This window comes from Amia ocellicauda, chromosome 9 (assembly GCF_036373705.1).
Source record: "Amia ocellicauda isolate fAmiCal2 chromosome 9, fAmiCal2.hap1, whole genome shotgun sequence".
Taxonomy (NCBI): domain Eukaryota; kingdom Metazoa; phylum Chordata; class Actinopteri; order Amiiformes; family Amiidae; genus Amia; species Amia ocellicauda.
In genome coordinates, this window is record NC_089858.1 from 25,225,952 (window position 1) to 25,250,332 (window position 24,381).

Sequence of the window (24,381 nt, forward strand, 5' to 3'; positions counted from 1 at the left end):
TTGTGCTGTATTTTTTTTTTTTCCGAAGTCGGCTCCTTGAACCGGGAGAGAAATAAAAAAAAAACAACCACAGGCTTCCGGGGAAATTATAGCTGTCAGCGGCCCGGCAGCGAAAAAAAATATATTTTTTTACCAAGAAAGCTGCGGAATTTGCAAGATCCCGCTTCGGGGCTCGGAGCGGGCGAGAAAAACGGAGAGCGGCCTAGATTTGCACCGGCCGAGAGTCCGCGGATCCGGAGAGTGACAGGCCTCGACTCTGCCCTTTGCCAGGCAAAAAAAACCCACAATCTCCTATCAAATCGAAGAAATCGGGATATACCGGTGCATCAAGACGATCACAACTAAGATCGAGGTAATGCATTGGCCAGCTCTTCCAGAAAAGTTTGCTTTATATAAGTATTTCCATCCGTACCCAATAACATTACAATAAAGTGACGTATGATGTGATTTCATTGTATTCAGCACACATACTCCTTAATCTAGGTGTATGTCCCTTTGAACTTGCAACCGACGGGATTAAAACGCACTACCCGTTGTGTTTCTACTGTGAAATGCGAGTAATGCATTTGTATTTATAGACTGGTATTTTATTTCAATGAGGAAGTTCTCCCGTAGACATTGTCGAGCAACCCTTAATTATATTAAAGGTTCACGGTTGTGTAAAAATGCATTGTTTCCCACCAGGTGTGTATTAATAGTCCCGATTTATCCTGACACTCATTCATAATTGCATTTTAAACCTAGATTTTGCATAATTCATTCAGTTTTGACCAAGCCGGAGCTAAGGAAGTGAATGGTCAGTCTACTGCTTATGTCCGGTCTACATCAGGGTTAATTTTTCATGTGCATGAAGGTTTATTAAATCTATACGAATGCATGTGAAATTGCAAGTTTTCTTATTAACCCATCTAAATGCATCGCACACACAAATACACCAAAGCCTGGCTAAGGGTCCCTTGCAGGGTACAGTAAAAGGCGGAGGTGTTTCAATTAAGCTATCGTTATGTCCTCAAAGGCATGGTGTTTGTCCTACTTTCGAAATGCCAACATTGCAAGGAATAATCTAATTTAAAAGTTCTTCACAGCGTGGGATGTCCTGATTTTGATCAATACACTTTGTTTCTGCGATCAAGACTTCCTCGCTCGTTTAGTTCAATGAAAAGAGGGGAAATCCCAACCCTTTGAACTAAAATAAATAAATAAAAGTGTTGTACAAATACTGTATTTACCGTCAACGTGACAATTAAACATGCAACAGAGAGCAGCAAAAAGTTCACAAACCACCTCTCCTCGTGTATGTGTGCATTTTAAAAGCCGTATTCAAGTGTAAATCGACAGAGCTGTGCACACATTATTTATGTAAATAATGTATTTCATTCGGTTTTTATGACCTGCTCCTTAATGGCTGTAAAGGTCTGATTTTTCAATATAGTTATTTTGACTGTGTACATTACTTACAGATATATTGATTAGTTGAGACTTTGTCATCCACATATTTTGCATGGTCTAGTTTAAGTCTATAAAAAAACGTTATAAATCTGCTTGTATGTGTTTCAACTTGTCTGGCTTAAATATTCTTGCTCATAGTAGCTGCATTGAATTGAAGAAAGGGTGGAGAACATTTGCACACACTTTAAAGAATTGAGCATTGTGAGAGAGCTCAGTCATTGTTATATGAAACCTGTTGTCTGGATTATTTTGAATTATGCTTTTGTTTTGTTTTTTGCCTCTCAAGATGTAAAGACAGTGTGCGATGCAAGTTGCAATTTTAGGGGGAAGTAGGCTAGCAGAAAGTGAAAATGTCCCAGTTTCCTTCTTTAATGAAATGCATAATGTGTTACACAAAGATTAAGACCTGTAACGTCATTCTTACATGAAATAAATAATACTAGAAAAGAGCCTTCCCATATTAAAACTGCTATGTGAAAGTACTTTATGAGAACTAGTTTACATCGGTCTTCTGCATGATTTGCAACACAAATTCAAGATTCATAATGCCTCTGATGTTCTTCAGTCATATTCTCGCAGAAAATAGTGTTCGCTATGGCTGGGTTGTGTACTTCCACAATTTGGCCTACAGTTGATCTTCCTCATTACTGATCTTTCAGCCACAGCAACTTAATGTGTCTGCTTGTTTTTAATGAAGGTTCAGTATTACGTTTGCCAAATCCTTCATAAATGCTCTAGTGATCTTGTGAAATATGGATTCTAAAAGACTAAAAGCCTTAAGAAGAGAGATTGTATCTAATGCTGCAGTTACTCATTTGCAACTATTATAACAGGATCAAACGTCTGTTGCATTGATCTGTGTATTCCACACAAGTAAGCTGTTCCAATTTGCACCAAAAAAATAACTTTTTTTTTCACTCATATGTTCTTGTCTGTTTGTGCCAGAACTAGAGAAGTATTTAGTTGTCCCTGAGTTTCTCAGCCATAAGTCTGAATTTATGCCAACATCAACTGGCACTGGAGTGAATTCAGTATTGGGTGTTAACGCTGAACACTGATCCAATAGAGATCCTCAAAGGCTTTCCTGTTACCCTGATCTTTTCAGAGATTATATTTATATGAAGAAGTGGGTGAAATTGTTATACACTAATGTTTTAATGTATGTACGTGTTCTCTCTGTGATGCCTTAAAAAAACTGTCATGCTGATGTTTAGACATGTTTGAGTGTATTGTATAGCATGTTTGACCTTTTTGCGCCTTTGTGGTTTATGCATTCAAAAGCATATTGGTCAATGGTAATGTTTTAGAATAAATTCTTAAACAAATAGGAAATCATTTAAACCACCCTAATGCAGAGATAATATATTCGGTTAACCTTATGAGTCAGTAGTTTATCACTAGAATAACTGTCAACTGACATAAGTAAACCACAGAACAGAGTTATACATTAGTAACTTAGTCTACTGTGGCATTGTGTTCAATACAAATAATAACGTAAGCCTATAAAACTTTAATCATCAGTGATTACCTCAGTGATTTTAATGTATTTTTTTCCATTGTTTTTTTGTTCCAACAGGGAATCCATACAGTTCTTGATTGTTGATTTCGCCTACAAAAATAAATACGATGTGTGTGACGATCTTCGGTATTCCAGTTTTGACTTTGCACAATAGATGTTTGATTATTGACTGATCTGCTTCAAACAACAAACCCCTGCTTAACTGGTGTCATCCTTTTTAAAAAGTGACATTTGATTTGATTCAAGTCCTTTTTTAAAAATCATTTTATTCTGCTTATGACACAAACCTTAAAGGGACCTCTTGACACCCACCTACCGCCACCCCACCCAAGCACCAAGCTGTGATTGACCCCAGATGATATAAGGACCCCCACCCAAGTTGAAAGCTGAATCCCTACAGTCGAGTCAGGATGACGGAGGCATGGCAACAGCATGCTGTAGCCCCTCCCCCCGTCGTTCACACCATCCCACCCGGAGCAGAGAGTGCGCTGGGCTGTGCGGTCTATGGTATCGTCCTGCAGCCGGACCCTGCCTTGCAGCAGCAGCAGCAGCAACAGCATCACCAACAGCAGCAGCAGCAGCAGCAGCAGCAACAGCAGCAGCAGCAGCAGCAGCAGCAGCAGCACGCGGCCCAGGCACAGCAGCCCTCCATGCAAGTTGGAGAAGGAGGACACAAGTGTGGGGCCTGTGGCCATGATATCTCGCACCTGGCCAACCCTCACGAGCATCAGTGCATGGTGAGTCAGGATCGCTCTTTCCAGTGCACGCAGTGCCTAAAAATCTTCCACCAGGCCACCGACCTCCTGGAACACCAGTGTGTCCAGGTAGAACAGAAACCCTTTGTTTGTGGGGTGTGTAAGATGGGTTTCTCACTTCTCACATCTCTAGCTCAGCACCATAATGCTCATAGCAGCAGCAATCCCATGAAGTGCTCTATATGTGAGAAGACCTATCGACCCAACTCTGCAGGGGCAGGAAATGCCACCCCTACGCCTTCTGCTGCCAATCCCCAACAGCCCTCTGCAGAAGCCGCAGACAGAGCAGGGGCTGTAGTTGGGGCTTCAGCCAGCGGAGGAGCCGGGGGGGTTGTGGTGGGTGCCTCGGCCCCGACTGAGTTCGAGGCCTCCTCCCCTGACCGGCCTTACAAATGCTCCATCTGTCAGAAGGGCTTTCGCCACCTTTCAGAACTGTCGCGGCACGAGCGCGTGCATACGGGAGAGAAACCGTACAAGTGTGACGCCTGCGACAAGAGCTTCAGCCAGTCCTCCCACTTGGCGCATCACCAACGCACACACAGCGCCGAGCGGCCGTACAAATGCGCCGCGTGTGAGAAGAGCTTTAAACACCGCTCCCACCTGGTGCGGCATATGTATGCTCATTCTGGAGAGCACCTCTTCAAGTGCAACCTGTGCGAGATGCACTTCAAGGAATCCTCTGAGCTCCTACACCATCAGTGCACTCCAGCTGGCGAGAGGCCGTTCCGCTGTGCCACCTGTGGCAAGGGCTTCAAGCGGCCCTCCGACCTGCGGCAGCACGAGCGCACTCACTCCGAGGAGCGGCCCTTCCAGTGCGAAGAGTGCCAGATGAGCTTCAAACAGCAGTACGCCCTGGTTCGCCATCGCCGCACCCATAAAACCCATGACCGTCCCTTCAAATGCAATCTGTGTGACAAAGGCTTCCTGCAGCCCTCCCATTTGCTCTACCACCAGCACGTCCATGGGATTGAGAGTCTCTTTAAGTGTGCCTCCTGCCAGAAGGGTTTCAGCCAGTCCGGGGATCTCCTGCGACACAAGTGCGGCGGCGCAGCATCAGCGATGACCGCTGCCGATCGGCCCTACAAGTGTGACGTCTGTGGGAAGGCCTACAAAAAATCATCCACCCTCCAGCGGCACCAAAACTCCCACTGTGCCGAGAAGCCCCTCAAGTGCACGCTCTGCGACCGGCGCTTCCTGTCATCCTCAGAGTTCGTGCAGCACAGGTGTGACCCGGCCCGCGAGAAGCCCTTGAAATGCCCGGATTGCGAGAAGCGGTTCAAGTACTCATCTGACCTTCAGCGCCATCGCCGAGTGCACACAGGAGAGAAGCCCTTCAAATGCCCCAGCTGTGACAAAGGCTTCAAGCAAAGGGAGCACCTGGCCAAACACCAGAGCGTGCATGCCCGGGAGGCCCAATTTAAGTGCGTCTGGTGCGGAGAGCGGTTTGGGGACCTTGGGGCGCTGCAGGAGCACACAGTTCAGCACACAGCTGAGGGAGGTGGATACCCTGTGCCGCCTTGTATACAGTAACCAGCATTATTCCCCTTTCTCAAAAAAAATAAAAAGTTTACTATATAACTTAGCATACTTCCCATCTCTAAAGTAATTCTTGCTGGTTTTAGCTCCAGGAGACTTACCTTCGTACCAGGAAACTTATTTATTGGGGGTGGGGCTGCAATATTTTTTTAAATAAAAGATAAAAAGATAAAAAGTGTATCGTGGTAGAGGGATAAACCATTTTTTTGTTTGTTTGATAGCTTTGTTTAGTTCTTGGTAATGAACACTGTTTTTGGGTGCAGTGTGTTTTTTTTTTTTTTTTTTTTATTTGGCTTCAACTCTACTCTAACCTTCACCCACCCCCACCTACAAAAAAAGAGGGAAAAAGATTACCTATGAAAACAGCCTCTTCATCCTGTAGACTTATTTATATTTTTGATGGTTAAGAAAGGGATGAGGATTTCATTCTTTTCAGGGCCTACACCAAGGTCTTCAGCTGATATTTGGGACGGCACCAAGAAGCACTCTCTTGCTTCATACCTCTCATTTGCTACTAATGGTTAAACTTTAAAACTGATGAGTACTCCACAGTGCTGTTCAAAAGCTGTGCCATGGAACTTAGGACATACCACATTTCACAGCACTAAATAGGTGCTTTGCCAACATCTTATGGTGGCTACTCAGAGTTTTGAATTTCTTTTTTGGGAATTGCTTGCACTGTAACAGGCCTGACTTCTGGGAGTTAATTCTGCAGGGGTGGATGTTGCTTTTCCTCCTTTGTATTTCAAGGCTAAGTATTAAGTACCTTGTTCTGTGGGTTATGGATACTATGAAAGTCAGATGGGTTCACAAAATATCAAAAATTCCCGTGCACAAAAAGTTCCAGGTGGGTGACACAAGTAATTACTTGAAAATTGTGTGTAACTGGCACCTTGTTGAAAATCCTTTTTAAATTTGTCAGTTATATAATTTTGTACTGCATTCCAGTCATGGAAAAATAGTCCATATTGTTTAGCCACTAAAATCCACTATCTTGAGAATTTGTTGTGTATTGGTGTTACGGTCGGTAGCAGCAGGAAGAACCTACTACACAACAGGTGCAAACACCTCTCCTTACAACCTGCTACGTTCCTGTGATCAAGATCAAATGCAATTCTGCTTTGAAGCAATGAAGCCCTTTGTGTTGCTAGCCCTAGAATGTAACAAGCAAGGTCAAGGTGATAGAAACAAATTGTGCTCAGGATTTAGAAGTATATATCCCAGTCTGTTCATCAGTACAGTACGGTTACAGTAGCCACGATATGTAAAAAGTCCATCATAAGTGTTTTTGGCTGTGAAATATTGAAAATTTGTGTGCCCATACCCGAAGAAACCCTTTTGTTATATAAACAAAATAATGCTGCACCAGTTTTACTTTAGTATGAAATCAATATTACAGTAAGTACCAAATACATTTTCAGATTCCAAAGGGATGTGAATCTAAAACTAGTTTTAATGAATACCAAGCATCCTCACATTTAATGATTACACCACATTTATATCTTCCTTCTTCATTTATTATATATAGTTCATGCAAATATACAGATCATCAACTATCTTTCCTGCAAAGCCTGAAACCCATTTAAGGTTCTCTTGTATTATGTACATAAATAGTATGTATGCTAATATGTTTACCAGTTATGTAGTAGGAATTGCATTGTGTGTGTTTATAAATTGCATCTGCAAAAATTTGTCTGTAGCTACTTTTTATTCAGTGTAAGTCTGAAATAGTGTTTTTAAAAGTTGCAAGAAGAGGAAACTTTTTATGTGAGTTAACTAAAATTGGATTTACTATCATCAAACCTGGGTGTAATTGTGTTTCTTTGTGGTGCATATTAACAATTTCAACTGTGAACTGCTTAACTGGTGACAAAATGTTTGAGTATTAGTTTAAGGAGGTTCCTTCATATTGGTAAATTCAGAAGAAATGTCTCAGTCTTCGCATTCCCATGGTCAATATGTTGAAATTAACTGAATATCTTCGGAAATGCTGTTTCAAGCATATGTTAGGAGGAATAAAGATAAGTGTGGTGATTTTAGATGCACTACATTTTTAGAAATCTTTCATGTATTTGTACATTTTTTAAAACTGTTCATTTTAATTTTAAGATGTATATATTTTTTATAGATAGTGATCTTTTTTCTGCAGGGGATTTTTATGTTCTTAACGAGCTTGCACGGAAGAAATCCGGAACAATTAGACGATCAGTTTAAAACTCGACTTCTTTAGGGGAAATGGCACATTGGATGAAATCAGATTTCAAAACTGAGTTGCGTTACATTTTCAAAACTATTATTATATGTGGTTAGAGAAGAAAAGAAAATATTTATAAACAGCAATGGGTGCAATCAAACTTCAGTTGGAAATATTAATGCCAAATGCCTTTACAAGCAGACCAGCTTTACAGTTATGGTTTCTTTAAAGTATCTAAACAGTATTGAGGAACCTCTTGAAAGCCTAGTGCTCAACCATTGCAAGTCCATGTAACAGGTTGCCATGAAGTGAGAGGGTAATGTTGATGCTAGACGGCACTTAATATCAGCTCAAAAAAGGTGACTTCTAAAAATCCTGCCATGTATGGATATCGAAGAAGTAGTCTTGTGAATTTTCCTGTTATTGTTTCTTCCTTGCTGTACATACTATACTAAGTGTTCTGTCTGATGTTTAGATGCTGGTTATTTGCCTTTCAAAGAAATGGTTCTGAAGAAAATAGTTTATGGATGCATTTCTCTAAGATGAATGAGAAATGTAAGGGAAGAATTTCAGGGGTATACATGGCTTGGAAGCATAATGCTTTAATGGTGGCCTCTTAAATATTTGTGCAATGTTAGTTTTCCTCCCCTTGTTCTCTTCCTAGGAATCTGCTTGGAGATGTCTTCTACACAAATAACTTTTGCTAGAGTAAAATAAAATAATAATTTGTCAACGCAATTATGCAGAACACATAGTTGGACATGCAGCAAGTAAGAAATGTAATGGGCGAAGATGCTATGAACTACACTTCCTAAAGGAGATTAAAAGACTGGTTTACCTTGCTTTGTATCGGCCTCAAATTTTAAATATCAGTAGGTTATTTCTGAGCTAGTTATGTCAGAATATAACAGACAGACAATGTAAGGCTTTGACTTGGAGCATTATTATCCCAAGTAATTTCCCTTGTCCAGCAGTGAAGCACAGACATGGGCTAAAGAGTTGTGCAGTAATACGCTTCAACATAGATCAAAGGGAAATAACATTTGAAAGCTCGGCAGTGTCAGCTTCATTATCAATATAGTGTGAGCTGTAACCAGCTTGAGAGGAGTACAGTAAGATGGAAATCATTCTTGTAAGCTATAGAAAAGCCTTGTTTATGCTCCTTTACTATTGGACATTAAGGTGGCGATTTTGACTGCTTGATGGACCCTATGCAAATGATGACACATGGCCTTACACATCAGTAACGCAATGCTCAGAAATCAAAGTGTTCCCGTTCGCTGTGGTTTCCTCTCCAGTTCATCTTTCCTACAGGTTTTTCTTTTTACACTGCTCTACAACCAGGAGTACAGAATGGGTGGTTTTGTAAACTCCAAACATTTGGAACACTATGATTTAAAAATAATTATCATCTTCATCATCATCAAAAAACAAAACCAATTAATCAAAAAAGAAAAAAAATAGGTTGGAAAAAAGGATTGTGTGTATGTTTGTATGCGAGTTCTTGTTTAAGTGTTGTGGGTTTTTTCATTTTTTATTATTATAATTATTGTTGAAAACTTATATATCCTCATTAGGAATTTTAAGGGCTTTCGGATAAAGAGTTGAAACCGGACTGGGTGAAAGTTAATTGAAGTACAAAACAACATGTTCAACTTTGACCTGGACAGCTGAAGTGACTTTATCCCCTTCACACACCTAACCCCTATTTTTCTGCCCAGAGCATGCTCATATTGTTAGTTTATGATGCCCTGTACCTTGTATATGTGCTTATGAAACCCTTCTCTTAAAGGAAATGTGTATTTTTTTATTTTATTTTGTTCTTTTAATTTGTAGTTTGTGAAAGAGGTGGTAAAATCCTAATGTGTGGCAATGGATGTACATTCAAGCTAAAATATCTGTATGTAGCATTTAATACACACAGCACTAACAAATAAACTTTTTTTTTTTCATTAATATTGAAAATTATGTCATTGTTTAACAGACTGCCTTAAAATAAATTGTGAAATGTTACTTCTCACATTTAAAATATAGATGTTATATAGATTAGATGCTCAGTCTAAAACTAAATTGTGAATTGATAAACCAAAAGAAAAAGTCATCTGGCTATGCTTCCTAAATCTTTATTGTAACTTTATATGTTAGCCTAAGTTTACTTACATTTTAAACTATAGGATGTATAGCACTAAGGATTCTTAAATGGATACTTCAGTATTTTGGCATTTAAGCCTGATTTGCTTACTCACCCAGTCATACGAATCCATGGAAACCTTTTTTTAATGCTGTGTGTCCAGTTTTAAGGAATTTGAATTTATAATTTCCTTAACACAATTGTTGGGAGGTAATGGTTGCAAAACACTGACTCTCAAAAGCTGGCTAATGGATCTTTTAAATACTTAAAAGCTGGTTGGATAACACATTTGTACATTAAGTAAATATCTCGCCCAACTATGCATTTCATCAGCTGTGATGAGGTGGCAAAAGGATATGCTTGCTGTGTGCGAATGAAAACACAGAGTGCGGGCAGAACCGAAAGTAGTCTGTAAATAACGAAGTATGTGGAAACTAATTTCTTACAATTACCAGTAAATTAAAGAAATTATTGGACAATTAATTTAAAATTAATAGTATTGTCAGATTATAAATGGCAAATGGCCAAGCGTTAAAGAATTTGAAAGATCAATAAGCCGGCTTTTGAGAGTCAGCATTTTGCAACCATTGACTTACAGCAGTCATGTAAAACTTCAAATTTCTTCAATCTGGACTCTGGGGGGAGCGGAAAAACACTTCCATGGATTCATAGGACTCTGGGAGAGTAAGCAATCAGGCTAAAATGCCAAAATACCTAAGTATCCCCTTAATAGAAGGTGGAGTTATAACTTGCAAAACTGTAATTCATACTTTGTTTTCTGAGCAAAAAGTTTTCTGCATCTGATTTTTGTGTGTGGATGTGTATGTTTTGCTCGGCAAGTGACCCTATTTGATTCTTGTGTTCTGGATTGATGCTGCACGACTCACCTTTTTCTTGAAGCCACATCTATCCGCTTCCCTTGGCTCCATGCCATGCTCTGACACAGGATACTTTGCGACAAAGACAGGAAAGACTGTTTATAAAAATAATCGACAGCAGTACAAGTCTTTGCGGAAAGTCTTGGGTCCACCAAAGCATATGTATATGAAAAAGGTAAGTGTTTTCATGTGTTGTTTTTCAGAAGCTCACTTCTCATCACCACGATAGCAAGTGCAGTGTAGAAGTACATTACGACACAATGGCACATTTTTATTTGTGGTGACAGTATACACCATTTCTTCATTGTTTTTCTTTCCAGATTAACACTTTTGATTTTTAAAATGATATTCTGTTTTGGTCTGTTTACCAAGCTGACCTTGGCCCAGGTCATAGCACAGGATCAGTCTGGTAGGCAGCAGGTGGGCTAATTAATTTCCCTAGTTACATCTGCACTTTTTATCATTGTTTCAGCCTCTTTTGAGAGGAACGAAACCTGCCATGTAGTGAGTCGCAAAATAACAGTACAGGGTTTAGATTTTTTTTTTTTTTCTGGAGGCAGACAGTAGTTTTCAGGCTGAGAGTCTTTATTGGAAACCAGAATTTCTGCCAATTTAAAGACCATGACAGAGAAAGGGCAACGTGACGTGGTACATTCAGTGTGAAAAGCAACCAAGCTCATCCCTTAAAGCTGCAGCAGCATTAAAGCTCAGTTGCACCAGTGGAAGTGTGTGTGAAATATGTCAGGAAATCAGCAGCAGGTTGTAAGTGCATCGTTCAGTCAACCCACAGATAACCTTGTAATGTAAAAAGATTTGCTGTATGATTTGCTTTCTGTGAGAGAATCTCCTCTTTCCTCTAGTGCTGTTAGGCAATGCACCCCGTCTTGCTATGGGTCGCTTGAGGCTTTAAGTCTGTTCCATGATTTAAGGTGGGTTTGCAAGGCCATCTGAAAAGGCAAGACAAAAAACATCACTGGATACACAGCAAGAATGATGGTTGTTGTAACGAGCAACTGGCTCCTCCACTCACCTCTGCGATTTCCACCTTTCGCTCCCACACCCGAACACCCTGCTCCAGCTCACGATGGCTAGCTTTGCATTTGACATACTCCAGAACATCTGGCACATGGTACTCAGACAGCTGACTGTGCAGTCTCTGGTTCTCAGCCTCTGCCTTGGCTCGCTCCTGCAAAGCACGGCAACATTAGGATATAGTAGGGGTGGAGCATTAAAAAAGAATAAACATAACAAAGCAGATAAATTGTTTCATTAGCACAACCTTACCACAAATATTGTTTTGCCTGTTAAGATGCAGGTATACCAGTGCCTCTTGTGCAGAAACTCACCTCTTCTGCCTGCAGGCTTTCACTCTCTATCTTCCCCAGCACTTCATTCTGGGCCGAGATCTCGCTGTCAAGTTGGCTTGATTCGTAGCTTGCGTTCTGTAGCTTTTTCTAAGAACAGAGCACAACAGTATTAAGTTGAAGGTTAAAGAGAGGGGTCTTGCAGGGAAACCTTAAACTCCCTCTAATAAAAAGAAAAAAAAAGGACTACACACCTCACTGATGTGCCAAATTAAAAATAATGTAATCTCTCTGTAACTCAGTTCAGATTTCAGGAACCTTATTTAGCTCTTCAGATCCCCCAACCAAGCCAGTGAGGACCAGAGGTTGAGGGCTCACCTTGTAAGAGTTGAGGACCTGAAGCGCGTTTCCAGCCAGAAGCTTGAAATTCAGGAGGCCCTGGTTCCTCTCGTCTATCTTCTCTAGGTATTGGCTGTTTTCAATTTTTAACTGTTGGAAGTCCACCTCGTGCAGAGCTTCATCCATCTCTTCCTTCTGCCAGGGAGGGGTTAACAATAAAAAGACGCTTATTAAGGAATGTCACAATGCTGTACATCTGTATAGAAAACGTTGTATTTTCCAAATCATGGCTATTACAAACTTCAGTCCATATATGCCTGTTCTGCTCACTTAACGTTTGCTTTTCCTAATTTTGTTTCCGCTTGCAGCATCTCCTACCTGTTTTAGCTGCATTTGGAGCTTCTTCTTCTGCACTCTCAGGGCTGCGTTTTTCAGTCGCAGCTTCTCTGCAAGGGTCTCCTGTAGGAGAGGCCGTGATCACAGTTTTCATTTCATAATGGTTGCTCAATGTCATGCACTCACACCATTTTAAGGAGAAAGCATTAAAGAGCATAAGGATATCAGCTATTTTTAAGAACAAGCAGTTCCCCCAAAGTACTGGTATTGCAGATCTAATGGTCAAAAGAGAAGAGTGCTCAATCTGATTAAATCAAAACTATATACTAAATTGCTATTCAACAGACAAAACAACAACTAACAAAAGAGACACCCTTAATTTCTCCAGTGCAGCTTTCCTTTTAGATCTAGCCAGCATGGTAAAAACAAACACACGTGGTCTCAGTGTTCACTCTCTTAGCCTAGTCACCTTGGCCCGGGTTCGGTCCTCAAAGTAACGATTGACTTTTTCGGCTCCCATCATGACCCCTTTCTTCTCCCGCAGCGGTTTCGCAATCTCACGGTCAAACTCATATTGAGCTTTTTTGATCTCACCCAGCCGCATATCTGCCTCTTCTATGGTGGCCTGTGGGGGAAAAGAAAGATGGTGTCCAGAATATGGGTAAAACTGCTGTGTTTCAGAGGAGCATGAAAAATTTGAATTGGACTTCACGGATGGACTTAATTGTTTCTGTGCACAAACGCTCTAAAAGGTCAATATGAGACTGCTTACCAACTGCGGGAATTGCTTCTACACTTTTCTATACCAGGATTTTACAGCAGAAGCCAATTAGTTGTACGCAAAACATTGAATCCAAAGAGAAAATAAATCAAAAGTTCCAACATATTAAGAAATGCTAATTAAAGTGATCTTCTCCCAAGCAGAAGTCTATGGTATTGTGTATAAGTCACCATGAGGTAGTTACTCCCCCTTTACCCCAAAATGGCAAGCTGATTCTGAAGCAGACATTTTTATGCATCATGCACCATTATAGGTGGTTATCATGTTAACTCTTTAATTGACATGAAACAGAAGGACATCAGCAGGGATCTAAGTAGTGTAAACTTAGCTGCTGACAACAACCTTGCATGTCACAGCAGTTCCCACCTTGTAGTTGCCAATGACTCGCTCTGACCCCTCATGAAGTCTCTTCAAGTCCTTATTCATCTCCTCCAGCTCCTGCTGAGCTATGTAGCATTTCTGCTCCACTGTCAGCTGCACTAGGTGCTCAGAGGTGAAGGAACGACTCTTTGACTTGCTCCTGCTCCGAACCTGCAGCAGAAAGGGAACTTTTTCCGTTGTACAAAGACCAAAAACATGGGTAGGAAGAGCTGCGTGATCAAGCTGGCTGATAATCAAATTCATTTTGCTTGCTTGTTTTTGGTGTTGGTACTTTATTACACTTCCGAGATAGGTATGCAAGCGCACAGAAAACAGTTGTAAAGATTATTATGGAGGAACACATTATATATTGAGTTTTGAGTCAATTACTGCTATATTCAATTAACTGTCTTTTCTCAGAAGTGTTTACAATTACATTTTCTATTTATAAACCGTGTCATTTGCCTTGACAGTAAGTAAATACTCCAGACCCAGCTCCATACCCATACCTGAGACACTTCTGTCTGGGACATGCCAATAGAGGGCTCTGTGGGGGCCAGTGGCTCCAGGTCCTTTGGGTTGAGGCGGCTTATAAACCTCTCAAACAACTCATTCTCTGCCTTGATAGCAGCATTGGAGCGACTGACAGAAAGACAAAAGGCCACAGGGCAATGTCACCAGAGAACAGTCACTGCAGGGCAGCCACCCCTGTAAATACCAGAATGAGTGCACTACTGTAGACAACCTATTTAACCTTGCCGCTCCTTCATATATGGGTCAATGACGTGACACATGCATTTTGTTGTCCCAAGCATATTACAAATATTACATGTATTTATTTGTTACTAAAACTGAATTATATGTCTCAGCACTCCTATCTTTATTCACTGATAGGAGTATTTTTCATGAGTATTAAACATTTTAGGAGTTATTAATCTCCAATCATCCAAAATGTCATACCGGATAACTGTCCACAGCTAAAATGAAAATTCAAAAATGTTACAAAAACAAAAAAAACCTATAAAACATTAGATCTAATAGTTGGGCATAATTGTGTGCATGATTGTTTGCATTAATGTATAAAAAATATTTTACTAATCTATATTAATGATCTGGACTCTGGGATAGTTAGCAAACTTGGCTCAGCAGATACAATCTCAGCAGCACAGGCTATTCAAAGGGACTTGGATAATATTCAGTTGTGGGCGACACCTGGCAGATGAAATTCATTGTGGACAAGTGCAAGGTATTACATGCAGGTAACAAAAATGTCCACTATAATTACAGTATGGGAGGAATAGAACTAGATGAAGTAATGCATGAGAAAGACCTAGGAGTCTATGTGGACTCCTCACTTTCTCCATCCTTAATGTGGGGAAACAATAAAAGAGGCAAGTACAATGGTTCGAATGGCCTCCTCTGTTTTGTAAACTTGTAACGTGATAGCAGTGATGAGGATGTGGAAAGGTTTGAGGAAGACCAGGGAATAGATGAATATGATGACAGTGATGGACATCAGTAGAGTGACCAGGGCAGTGACGGAGAACAAGGCAGTCATGAGAATGAGCAGAGTAGGAATGTGAATTGGTCAGGACCAAGGTCCAAAAGATTGAGGAGAGAAGATTGTCTGGTGAGAGAAGAGCATGCCAGTCTCAGGCCCTGCAGTGTAAATCTCATATACCAGTTGAAAAACACAGTCTGGGAATGCTCACCTGCCACGGCAAAGCAAATCAAGATGCTGCACTGAATGTAGCACTAAGAAGTAGCCCCATTGGACAACATGGATGTCTGCTGAGTGCAATGTGGGCTTGTGCATGAACCAGAGCAGGAACTGCTTTTTTTGTCAATCACAAAAAATGAAAAAAGCTAAAAAATGTATGGAAGTAACTGATTAAATGATCAGCACAGATTATGGTGCTGCAATTGCCCCTTAATTCACAGTGGTTACAGGGTGAAACCACCTAAGAACTGACCATTGACCTTGACCCTAACCAAAATGACCTTACACTTACCTTAGTTTGATTATTTCTCTCATTTATCTCAAAGAATTAACATTTTTGAAAACATTTCTGTGTGTGCCTGAAAGAGTTAAATAACAAACGAGATGGCAACATGGTCATTTTTGTTTTGTTTTAATTTATGTTTATGCCATGAAGCCATTTGCAAGTTTTAAGAGAATATATAAATCCAAGTTCAATATTAGCATAATTCCTATACATTTAAAATGTTATATCAAAACATTCAATATACTTTTTAATCTGTTGAAGTGTTAATGAATTGAATTGACTTCATGTCGTAAATGAGTTACAACATTGTTCTTGCCATTTTTTTAAATGGCATACGTTTACATGTTTCCTGTTTAACCTAAAAAATAGTTAATGTGCTAAAAATGATTAATGTTTTTAAATCTTAAAATGTTTCACTGCTACTGTTTTATCAAAGCCTATGCCTTGAGTGGAATTGTATTGCATCGAAGTGAGGGCTCACTTCTGTTAATTTTAAAAACAAATGATACACTTAGTAACTCTCGCTTTCGGTTAAATACAGAATGAATGTTTAAATACATGTTTGTTGCTGAGACTATCTTTAGATATCAACCCATATGAAATCTCACAGTATGTCATTCCGAGTAACGATATCAGTCAGGTTGGACAACACAGATTTTTTTTGTAAAAATACATAAGTCAGTGTCCTTGAGTATACAAGTATACAACAATAATCATATCATTTTTACTAGAAAGCATTTTTAGACATATCCCAGCATTTTTCATTATTCAGCGTTATGTTTTGGGTGACTGATTTCAAAAAATGCGCCGGTGTCGATAGAAAAGCCCAATTTGTGAGATTAATTGTATTTATTTATGTATTTATTTATGTATTTATTTATTTTTCTGCTCTGAATATGTTTGTTCAAACTATGAATACTTATAACCCACTCTATACTGACAAAAAACGAAAGTAAAATAATTTGCAAATCTGTAATTTATATCCGGTATGACATTTTTGATACTAGAAATCATGATTTATAATAAAAAAGTATGAATGATTATTTTCAGAAATAAAACATTCTAATAAAGGTAGAAACAGCTTTAATTTGTATTTTAAACTTTTTTTTTTTTAACAATTTTAAAATCCTTATTGGTCACTGACCTATATGTTGATCTTATATACTGATATTAATGAAACACTGTTCACTTGCTAAAAGCCAGAGTATGTTATAAAATGGTCATAAATATGTTCACTTAACAAAATAACACTGCACATCAATACATCATTAGCACAACAAAACTAGCGGACAAAATGCTGTTATTCAATATTAGCAGGTTGTTCCTCAGAAGAGAGGCTTGGTTTACTGAAGGTGTATAACCGGTACTGTGCTACTGTGTGTCACCCTTTGTGAAGCTCCTGGCACACGAATCAGACATTATTTTTATTTTTACTTTTTAAAAGCTGTTTTCTCTCAGCATTAGCTCCGATTCTGCATTCATAGACTGTATTGATGAAAACAGTATCACGCAGGACCATGTTTTCTAGCTTTTTGCCCGTTCAAAAAATAGGCCTACTCCACTAGCTCAAAATACGAGTAACTTATGTATTCACGAAATTATGCTTGAATGAAAAAACAAAACAAAAAAACATCACATTAAATAGAAGTCTCCATAGGTCTGTAGCAAAATATTACTTTTTGAAAGTAGGATTTCAGATTCTATGGAGTATGCGGTGTGCCAAAACAAATCGCATTATTTAATGTTCAGTTTCATTTTACACATCAGTGTGTAATAATGTACCGAAGTGCGGTGCTCACCTGAGCTCCTCCACAAGCTGGGCCGGCTGCTGTGCGCTGAGCTCGGCCGGCGGTGGAGATGCCCGGGCCCGGCTGTCGCGCCCGCCGTCCGCCATGATTGCTAAGGTAAACTGCGCGGTTGTGAAGGACGGGACAACACTCAGGTCGCGGTGGTGCAGCGCAGGTGTCCGCAGTTCTGCGCGGGTCTGCGCAGCTCCACCAATGGGATCGGCGGGATTCAGCAGATCTGCGCAGAACAGTGGAGCTCCGCGCTGCCAGAGCGCTTAAACAGTATACCACGTCGCAATTAAATACATCACCACGCCAAATGATGTAGCAACAACACATGGCCATCGTATCGGTTGTAACTAAATTAGCGTCGTGTATTGGCAGGGGCGTCGCAAAGCGGTAGGCATCTGAACTGTTTAAGAATGCATTCATCTGCTTTCATCTTTGGTCCAGTGGGCAATGTTACAATACTTCAGGAGAGAGTAATTGGCTACTGGTGAGATTTCCTACAGGATTGTGAAAACAAGCTAAACATGCATATTTATAAATCATCCAATGTTTGAGTTTTTTAACAGAGGTGGCTTGTGTTAGCCCTGGTAGAAATCTTGGCCAGGATCCTGTTTAACATCCTGTAAGATCCTGCAATAGGATCTTGTATAAGATCCCGTGCAGGATCCTACAAGACTTCCTGTTCAGAATCCTGCAAGATCTTAAAGGATCATACAGGATCCTATGCCATATCCTAGGATCCTGACTATATATTGTACTAAAACCTATAGTGTTGCACATGATCATGTGGTATTGTGTGGAAAATGTATATAGAACATGCTAGACTAGTACACTAGTTTCTTGAAGGAAGAATAATAACAAGAAAGAGTGCACACAATTGTATTCATTTGAAAGAAAAAAGAAATGTCCATAAATTGTCATTATGTCCATCTGGTCAGTAATTTGAAAAGCATATATATAGCTGTTAAACATTGTGAATTCAATACAGCCACCTGCCAGGTCCAGATGCCCAGATAGGTAAACAGAGGTGAGGATCCAGTTGTGGATTCTGGAGAACCGAAAAAGTTTAACTGAGGAGTAGAAATCCAAGTAACAGTGCAATAAGGTTGTGGCAAAAGGCATAGTCATGTTAACAACCAGTAGTTCAAGCAATTAGTCGAACTCAGCAGACAAGGAAATCCAAAAAACAAGAATGGTGATCAGGCTGGGGTCAATGCACAGGATTTCAGGAAACAGATTAATCAAAGTGCTCAGTAAGGTTGCGAGAGGCAAAACATTACTTTTGTTTGCAGAAGCAAAGGGCTATACAGTGTGAGCTGGTAAAATGGGGAACAGGTGTGGTAATTGGTTGATGGGTTGATAATGAGAATGTAATAATCAGATTATTAAGGGAACAGACACCTGTGGTAAGAGCGACATCTGATGGTGAACTTGGAAGGGAGATGAACCTAGGATGTGACACCACACAATTTACTTTTCATCAGATCACTGATATTTCTGTATATATATATATATATATATATATATATATATATATATATATATATATATATATATATAATTGGAGTGGTCATGGCTCTTGATTAATCAGCTGTGTGAACAACTGAAGCATTGCAGGAGACCAGCATGATAATGTGACTGCACACTGCCTTCCTTATTTGGCTCATTGGATGGTCAATCAGCTAAATGATTAATTAATTATCTATTAGTGTTGTCAGCCATATTCAGATTATTTTGCTATTAAAAAAAGATAGTTCTTACTTCAAGATGTGGGTCACTATCCAGAAGGTTTCATTTATTTTACTATTACTATTTACTATTGTGATTTTACTCTGATCATATGTTTAATTTGTCCTTTTACTGATCTGCATGAATGAATAGGGAATACTGGTTCCCAAACCAAATTAATTGCCTAGAACAGTGTTTCTCAACCTTTTTTTCCACTGGGCCGCAATACGGTCCAAGTGCAAGTCTCACGGGCCACACATCATTTGCATATGATGTCATCAAAGCAAATTAACTGGATTTAATATTCTGGTATTAGCGGTTAATAGTATGATATATAGACAATAACATTTAAGCAGAGTATAATGCTACTCACCGTTAATGGGACACCTGATGTTGTCAGGAGCGGACCAATGTGGTGAAACTGGGCTCGAATGGTGTGTGTTGATCCAAATATGGAAAGCACTTTCGAAATTAATAGTAAAAGGTTCTGTCCAGGGATGTTTCACCACATTTATAGTTCAAAAATAACGATTGCATTGATCAAAACATAACTGTACACTAAAGTAAACATTTTCAACATCGTGTAAACTTTGTTTTCAACATACACTGCTTGTATTCACTGTAGCTTCGTATTTCAATAAACTATTTACTATATATTTAGCCTGCATATCTGACAGCTCGGGACAGTCCACACAGGACACGTTTCTGCACTTTCCCTGCATGAGCTCGTACCTCACACTGCATTTTGACAGCCCTCTCCAGGTAACTCTTTTACTCCATGAATATATAGCATTGCAATAAATGCTGGTCCGGTAATGCTGTACAATGCGTGTTTTTTTTTTCAAGCATATGAGAGACTGTAGACTCTATTGTAAAGGGAAGGCAAGATTATGCGTTATATTTGAGTTATTATGTATTTAAATGACCGGTCAAAATAACACTTTGGCTATTCTAGGTAAATGTGTTAACTTATTTATTTTCGCGTTTATGCATCTAGGCATGTTAATACATACATTTACCAAAAGTCACGAACGGGTATGCGCAGGGTATTTAGGAACACAGAGTAATTCAAATTTGAATAACCAAATCGGCTCGGCGCTTCTAGTGTTAAATATGGCCGTCATATCGTGGCCGCACTTCCATGTGTGACGGGCCGCAGCTTGAGTTGTTTCTGATATATTCCAGATATCTTCAAATGACTTCCTGTATTTTGGCTGAGATTATCACTTCCTGTTACATAGAAATGAATTAACAAGTTAACAGGAAGTAATAATCTTGGGCTACATACAGAAAGTGATTTGAAGATATCTCAAAATGATTTAGAGATATCTCTAAATAAACAGGAAGTAATTTGTAGATATCTCTAAATGATTTCAAGATATCTCTAAATTATTTGAACATCTCTAAATAATTTAAAAATATCTGCAAATCATTTAGAGATATCTTTAATTGTACTTTTAAATGTACTAAATCTTTAAATGATTTTGACATATATCTAATTGATTTGCAGATATCTTTAAATGATTTAGAGATATCTCTAAATATTTGAAGATAGCTTTAAATGAATTAAAGATATATCTAAATGATAATTTGGCTTGCCATAGATAATTGAAGTATCTTAGATTTTTTTTTTTCAATTCTATCACTAGCAACTTTTCCCATCTGAAAGTGTAAACCCCATAAAAACTATGGCAACTGTCTAAACCCTGAAGGAGTTTCATCACATACTCAACAGCCAAATGGACAGTAAAGGAAAAATTTGCAATAGCATGGGATATATCTGGAAATGGCAGGCTTTCTCATTATGTAAACATATTACTGAAGCATGCTACAGTAAAATGTATTTGTTTTTAAGACCTTATAATTAGGGTGTTGTATATTTATATTTTTCCTTTTTACACAGTGTTGAGTGTGGGCAATTTTATATTTTGAAGACAGCTGGTATCACAACGTATTATTATGGTAAGAAGGTGATGTTAAGACACCACTAAACCAAGATGCTGCTGGGAATACAAATCAAGTTTTTTTATTTTTATACAGGTAACAAGATGAGATTAGGAGCACTCTCTTAAAGGGAGTGCTCCTAATCTCAGCTCGTTACCTGTATAAAAGACACCTGTCCACAGAAGCAATCAATCAATCAGATTCCAAACTCTCCACCATGGCCAAGACCAAAGAGCTGTCCAAGGATTTCAGGGACAAGATTGTAGATTGTAGACAAGATTGTAGACCTACACAAGGCTGGAATGGGCTACAAGACCATCGCCAAGCAGCTTGGTGAGAAGGTGACTACAGTTGGTGCGATTATTCGCAAATGGAAGAAACACAAAATAACTGTCAGTCTCCCTCGGTCTGGGGCTCCATGCAAGATCTCACCTCGTGGAGTTTCAATGATCATGAGAACGGTGAGGAATCAGCCCAGAACTACACGGGAGGATCTTGTTAATGATCTCAAGGCAGCTGGGACCATAGTCACCAAGAAAACAATTGGTAACACACTACGCCGTGAAGGACTGAAATCCTGCAGTGCCCGCAAGGCCCCCCTGCTCAAGAAAGCACATGTTCATTGGCAAACTTCAGACGGGCCTGTACATCTGAATGATTCAGAGGAGAACTGGGTGAAAGTGTTGTTGTCAGATGAGACCAAAATCGAGCTCTTTGGCATCAACTCAACTCACCGTGTTTGGAGGAGGAGGAATGACCCCAAGAACACCATCCCCACCGTAAACATGGAGGTGGAAACATTATGCTTTGGGGGTGTTTTTCTGCTAAGGGGACAGGACAACTGCACCGCATCAAAGGGACGATGGACGGGGCCATGTACCGTCAAATCTTGGGTGAGAACCTCCTTCCCTCAGCCAGGGCATTGAAAATAGGTCGTGGATGGGTAGGAGTGGCTCAAGAAGAAGCACATTAAGGTCCTGGAGTGGCCTAGCCAGTCTCCGGACCTTAATCCCATAGAAAATCTGTGGAGGGAGCTGAAGGTTCGAGTTGCCAAACGTCAGCCTCGAAACCTTAATGACTTGGAGAGGATCTGCAAAGAGGACTGGGACAAAATCCCTCCTGAGATGTGTGCAAACCTGGTGGCCAACTACAAGAAACGTCTGACCTCTGTGATTGCCAACAAGGGTTTTGCCACCAAGTACTAAGTCGAAGGGGTCAAATACTTATTTCCCTCATTAACATGCAAATCAATTTATAACTTTTTTGAAATGCGTTTTTCTGGATTTTTTTGTTGTTATTCTGTCTCTCACTGTTAAAATACACCTACCATTAAAATGATCAACTGATCATTTCTTTGTCAGTGGGCAAACGTACAAAATCAGCAGGGGATCAAATACTTTTTTCCCTCACTGTATGCAATGGCGGGTGTGGAACAGAAGGGCCTGGGATCTTTCCCACCTATAGGGAACTTTGTGCTTTGTTAGGATCTGATTTGTCCTAACAAGCAATGCAGGAACACGGACGCTATGCTCAAGAAAGCATACTCCACAGAAACTTCAGCGGTCCAGGTGAACAATGCACAGGCTATCCTAGTCCTCTACATGGGACATCTGACAGGATGTCTGAGAGAGCACCAGTCTATGGCAGACGTGGAGGAGCTGGAGCTGGTGTCTGCATACATGACGGAATGCTACATGAGGGGGCGAAGGCCATGGGGAGGTCCCTCGCAGCCACGGTAGCAGCCAGACGCCATCTTTGGCTTATGCAGGCTAAGCTCCAGGACAAGGAGAATTCTGTGCTTCTCGATGCTCCCATCACCCCAGGTCAGACATTTGGTGAAACAGTAGACCTCTCAATTGAACGGTCGGCTAAGGCGAAGGAAACAGTGTGCAAATATGCGAATCTCCAGCAGGCTACGAGGCAGCCACAACAGCACCAGTAGGGCTACCAGCAACCCAACAGGCAGTGGCCGAGGCTGGGGAAGCCTCAACCAAGGCTGCAACAGGCAAGTGGGCCACAGCCTGCGCAGCGCTGCAGAAGCCAGCCACAAGCAAGGGGAAAGAATAGGCTCTCCGGTTTTAAGCCTAAGGGCAAGGGAGACCCCAACAGCCCCCTGTGAAGCCATCTCTGAATGGAAGTGGGTGCCAACCCCCCACCCCCCCCCGAAAGACCGACCGGACTTGACCAATGATAAGCCTGCACCCACAAATACGCCGTCCAATTCCACTCTGCGCCCCCCTTCAGGGGAGTGCTACCACTACTGTCGGATGTCCAGAAAGGGCAAAAGCGATACAACTAGTGGCCGGAGAATACTCTCGAGCAGGCTTCTACTCGTGGTACTTCCTGGTGCCAAAGAAGGACCATTCTCGACCTGAGGGGCCTCAACATGTTTCTGAAGAAAAGACTCTTCTGCATGTTGACTGTGCAGCGTATCCTCCAGTCCGTCCAGCCGGGCAACTGGTTCATATCAATAGACCTCCGGGACACCTACTTCCACGTCCCCATCCTCCCAGCGCACAGGAAATACCAGGCGTATGAGTTCAATGTGCTGCCGTTCGGCCTCTCTCTGGCTCCCCACACGTTATTGAAGTGCATGGATACAGCCTTGGCCCCCCTCAGGACAAAGGGGATAAGGATCCTGAACTACCTGGATGACTGGCTGGTGTGCACAGACTCCAGGCTTCAGGCGGAGGAACATACAGCAGAGGTCATATGTCACGTGACTGCACTGGGTCTCGCAGTTCACATAGAGAAAAGCTCCCTCGAACCCCCACAGATGGTGGGCTTCTCTACCTGTCCAGAGATCGAATCGAGTTGTTGGAAAAATGCCTGGCATCATTCAGAAGGGCATCGTCTCTCCAGCTGGTCAAATTTCAAAAACTGTTGGGGCTGATGGCGACTGCCTCGAATATTCTCCCCCTGGGCCTTATGCACATGCACCCATTGCAACACTGGGTAAATGCTCACAAGCTGCACCCAGTGAGACACAAACACACCACCCACTGAGAGTGACCTCAACATGCTGGCAGGCACTTTCCTGGAGGTGAAATCAGAGCAATCTGCGCCTCGGCTCCACCCTCGGATGCCCGCACAGACGGGAAGTCATCACCACAGGTTGGAGCGCTGTCTGGAATGGGATGGGAGTCAAAGCAGTGTGGAGTGGTCTCTGGTCGGCCACACACATCAACGTACGGGATCTGCAAGCAGTGTGGCTTGTGCTGCATCACTTTCGCCTCGGTCTGGCAGACAGACACGTCCTGGTCCAGACGGACAACATGTCGGTGGTGGCCTACATCAACCACCAGGGAGGCATACGCTCCCCTAG

The 24,381-nt window shown here is 40.9% G+C and overlaps 2 protein-coding genes across 2 annotated transcripts; one reads left to right on the forward strand and one right to left on the reverse strand.

Annotated features, from left to right (window-relative positions):
- Positions 1-25: 25 nt before the first annotated feature.
- znf319b (zinc finger protein 319b) lies at positions 26-9,409 on the forward strand. Its single transcript, XM_066713840.1, has 2 exons — positions 26-352; positions 3,026-9,409. The coding sequence occupies exon 2, from the start codon at positions 3,379-3,381 to the stop codon at positions 5,251-5,253; it is 1,875 nt and encodes a 624-aa protein (XP_066569937.1). The 5' UTR covers positions 26-352; positions 3,026-3,378; the 3' UTR covers positions 5,254-9,409.
- A 1,560-nt stretch (positions 9,410-10,969) lies between these two features.
- Positions 10,970-17,482, reverse strand: cfap263 (cilia and flagella associated protein 263). The gene is made up of 9 exons (XM_066712488.1): positions 17,388-17,482; positions 14,092-14,224; positions 13,589-13,753; positions 12,911-13,066; positions 12,484-12,564; positions 12,145-12,300; positions 11,809-11,916; positions 11,493-11,648; positions 10,970-11,409 (listed from the first exon to the last, which is right to left on the reverse strand). Exons 1-9 carry the CDS (start codon positions 17,480-17,482, stop codon positions 11,350-11,352), a joined length of 1,110 nt encoding a protein of 369 aa, XP_066568585.1. The 3' UTR covers positions 10,970-11,349.
- Positions 17,483-24,381: the final 6,899 nt, after the last annotated feature.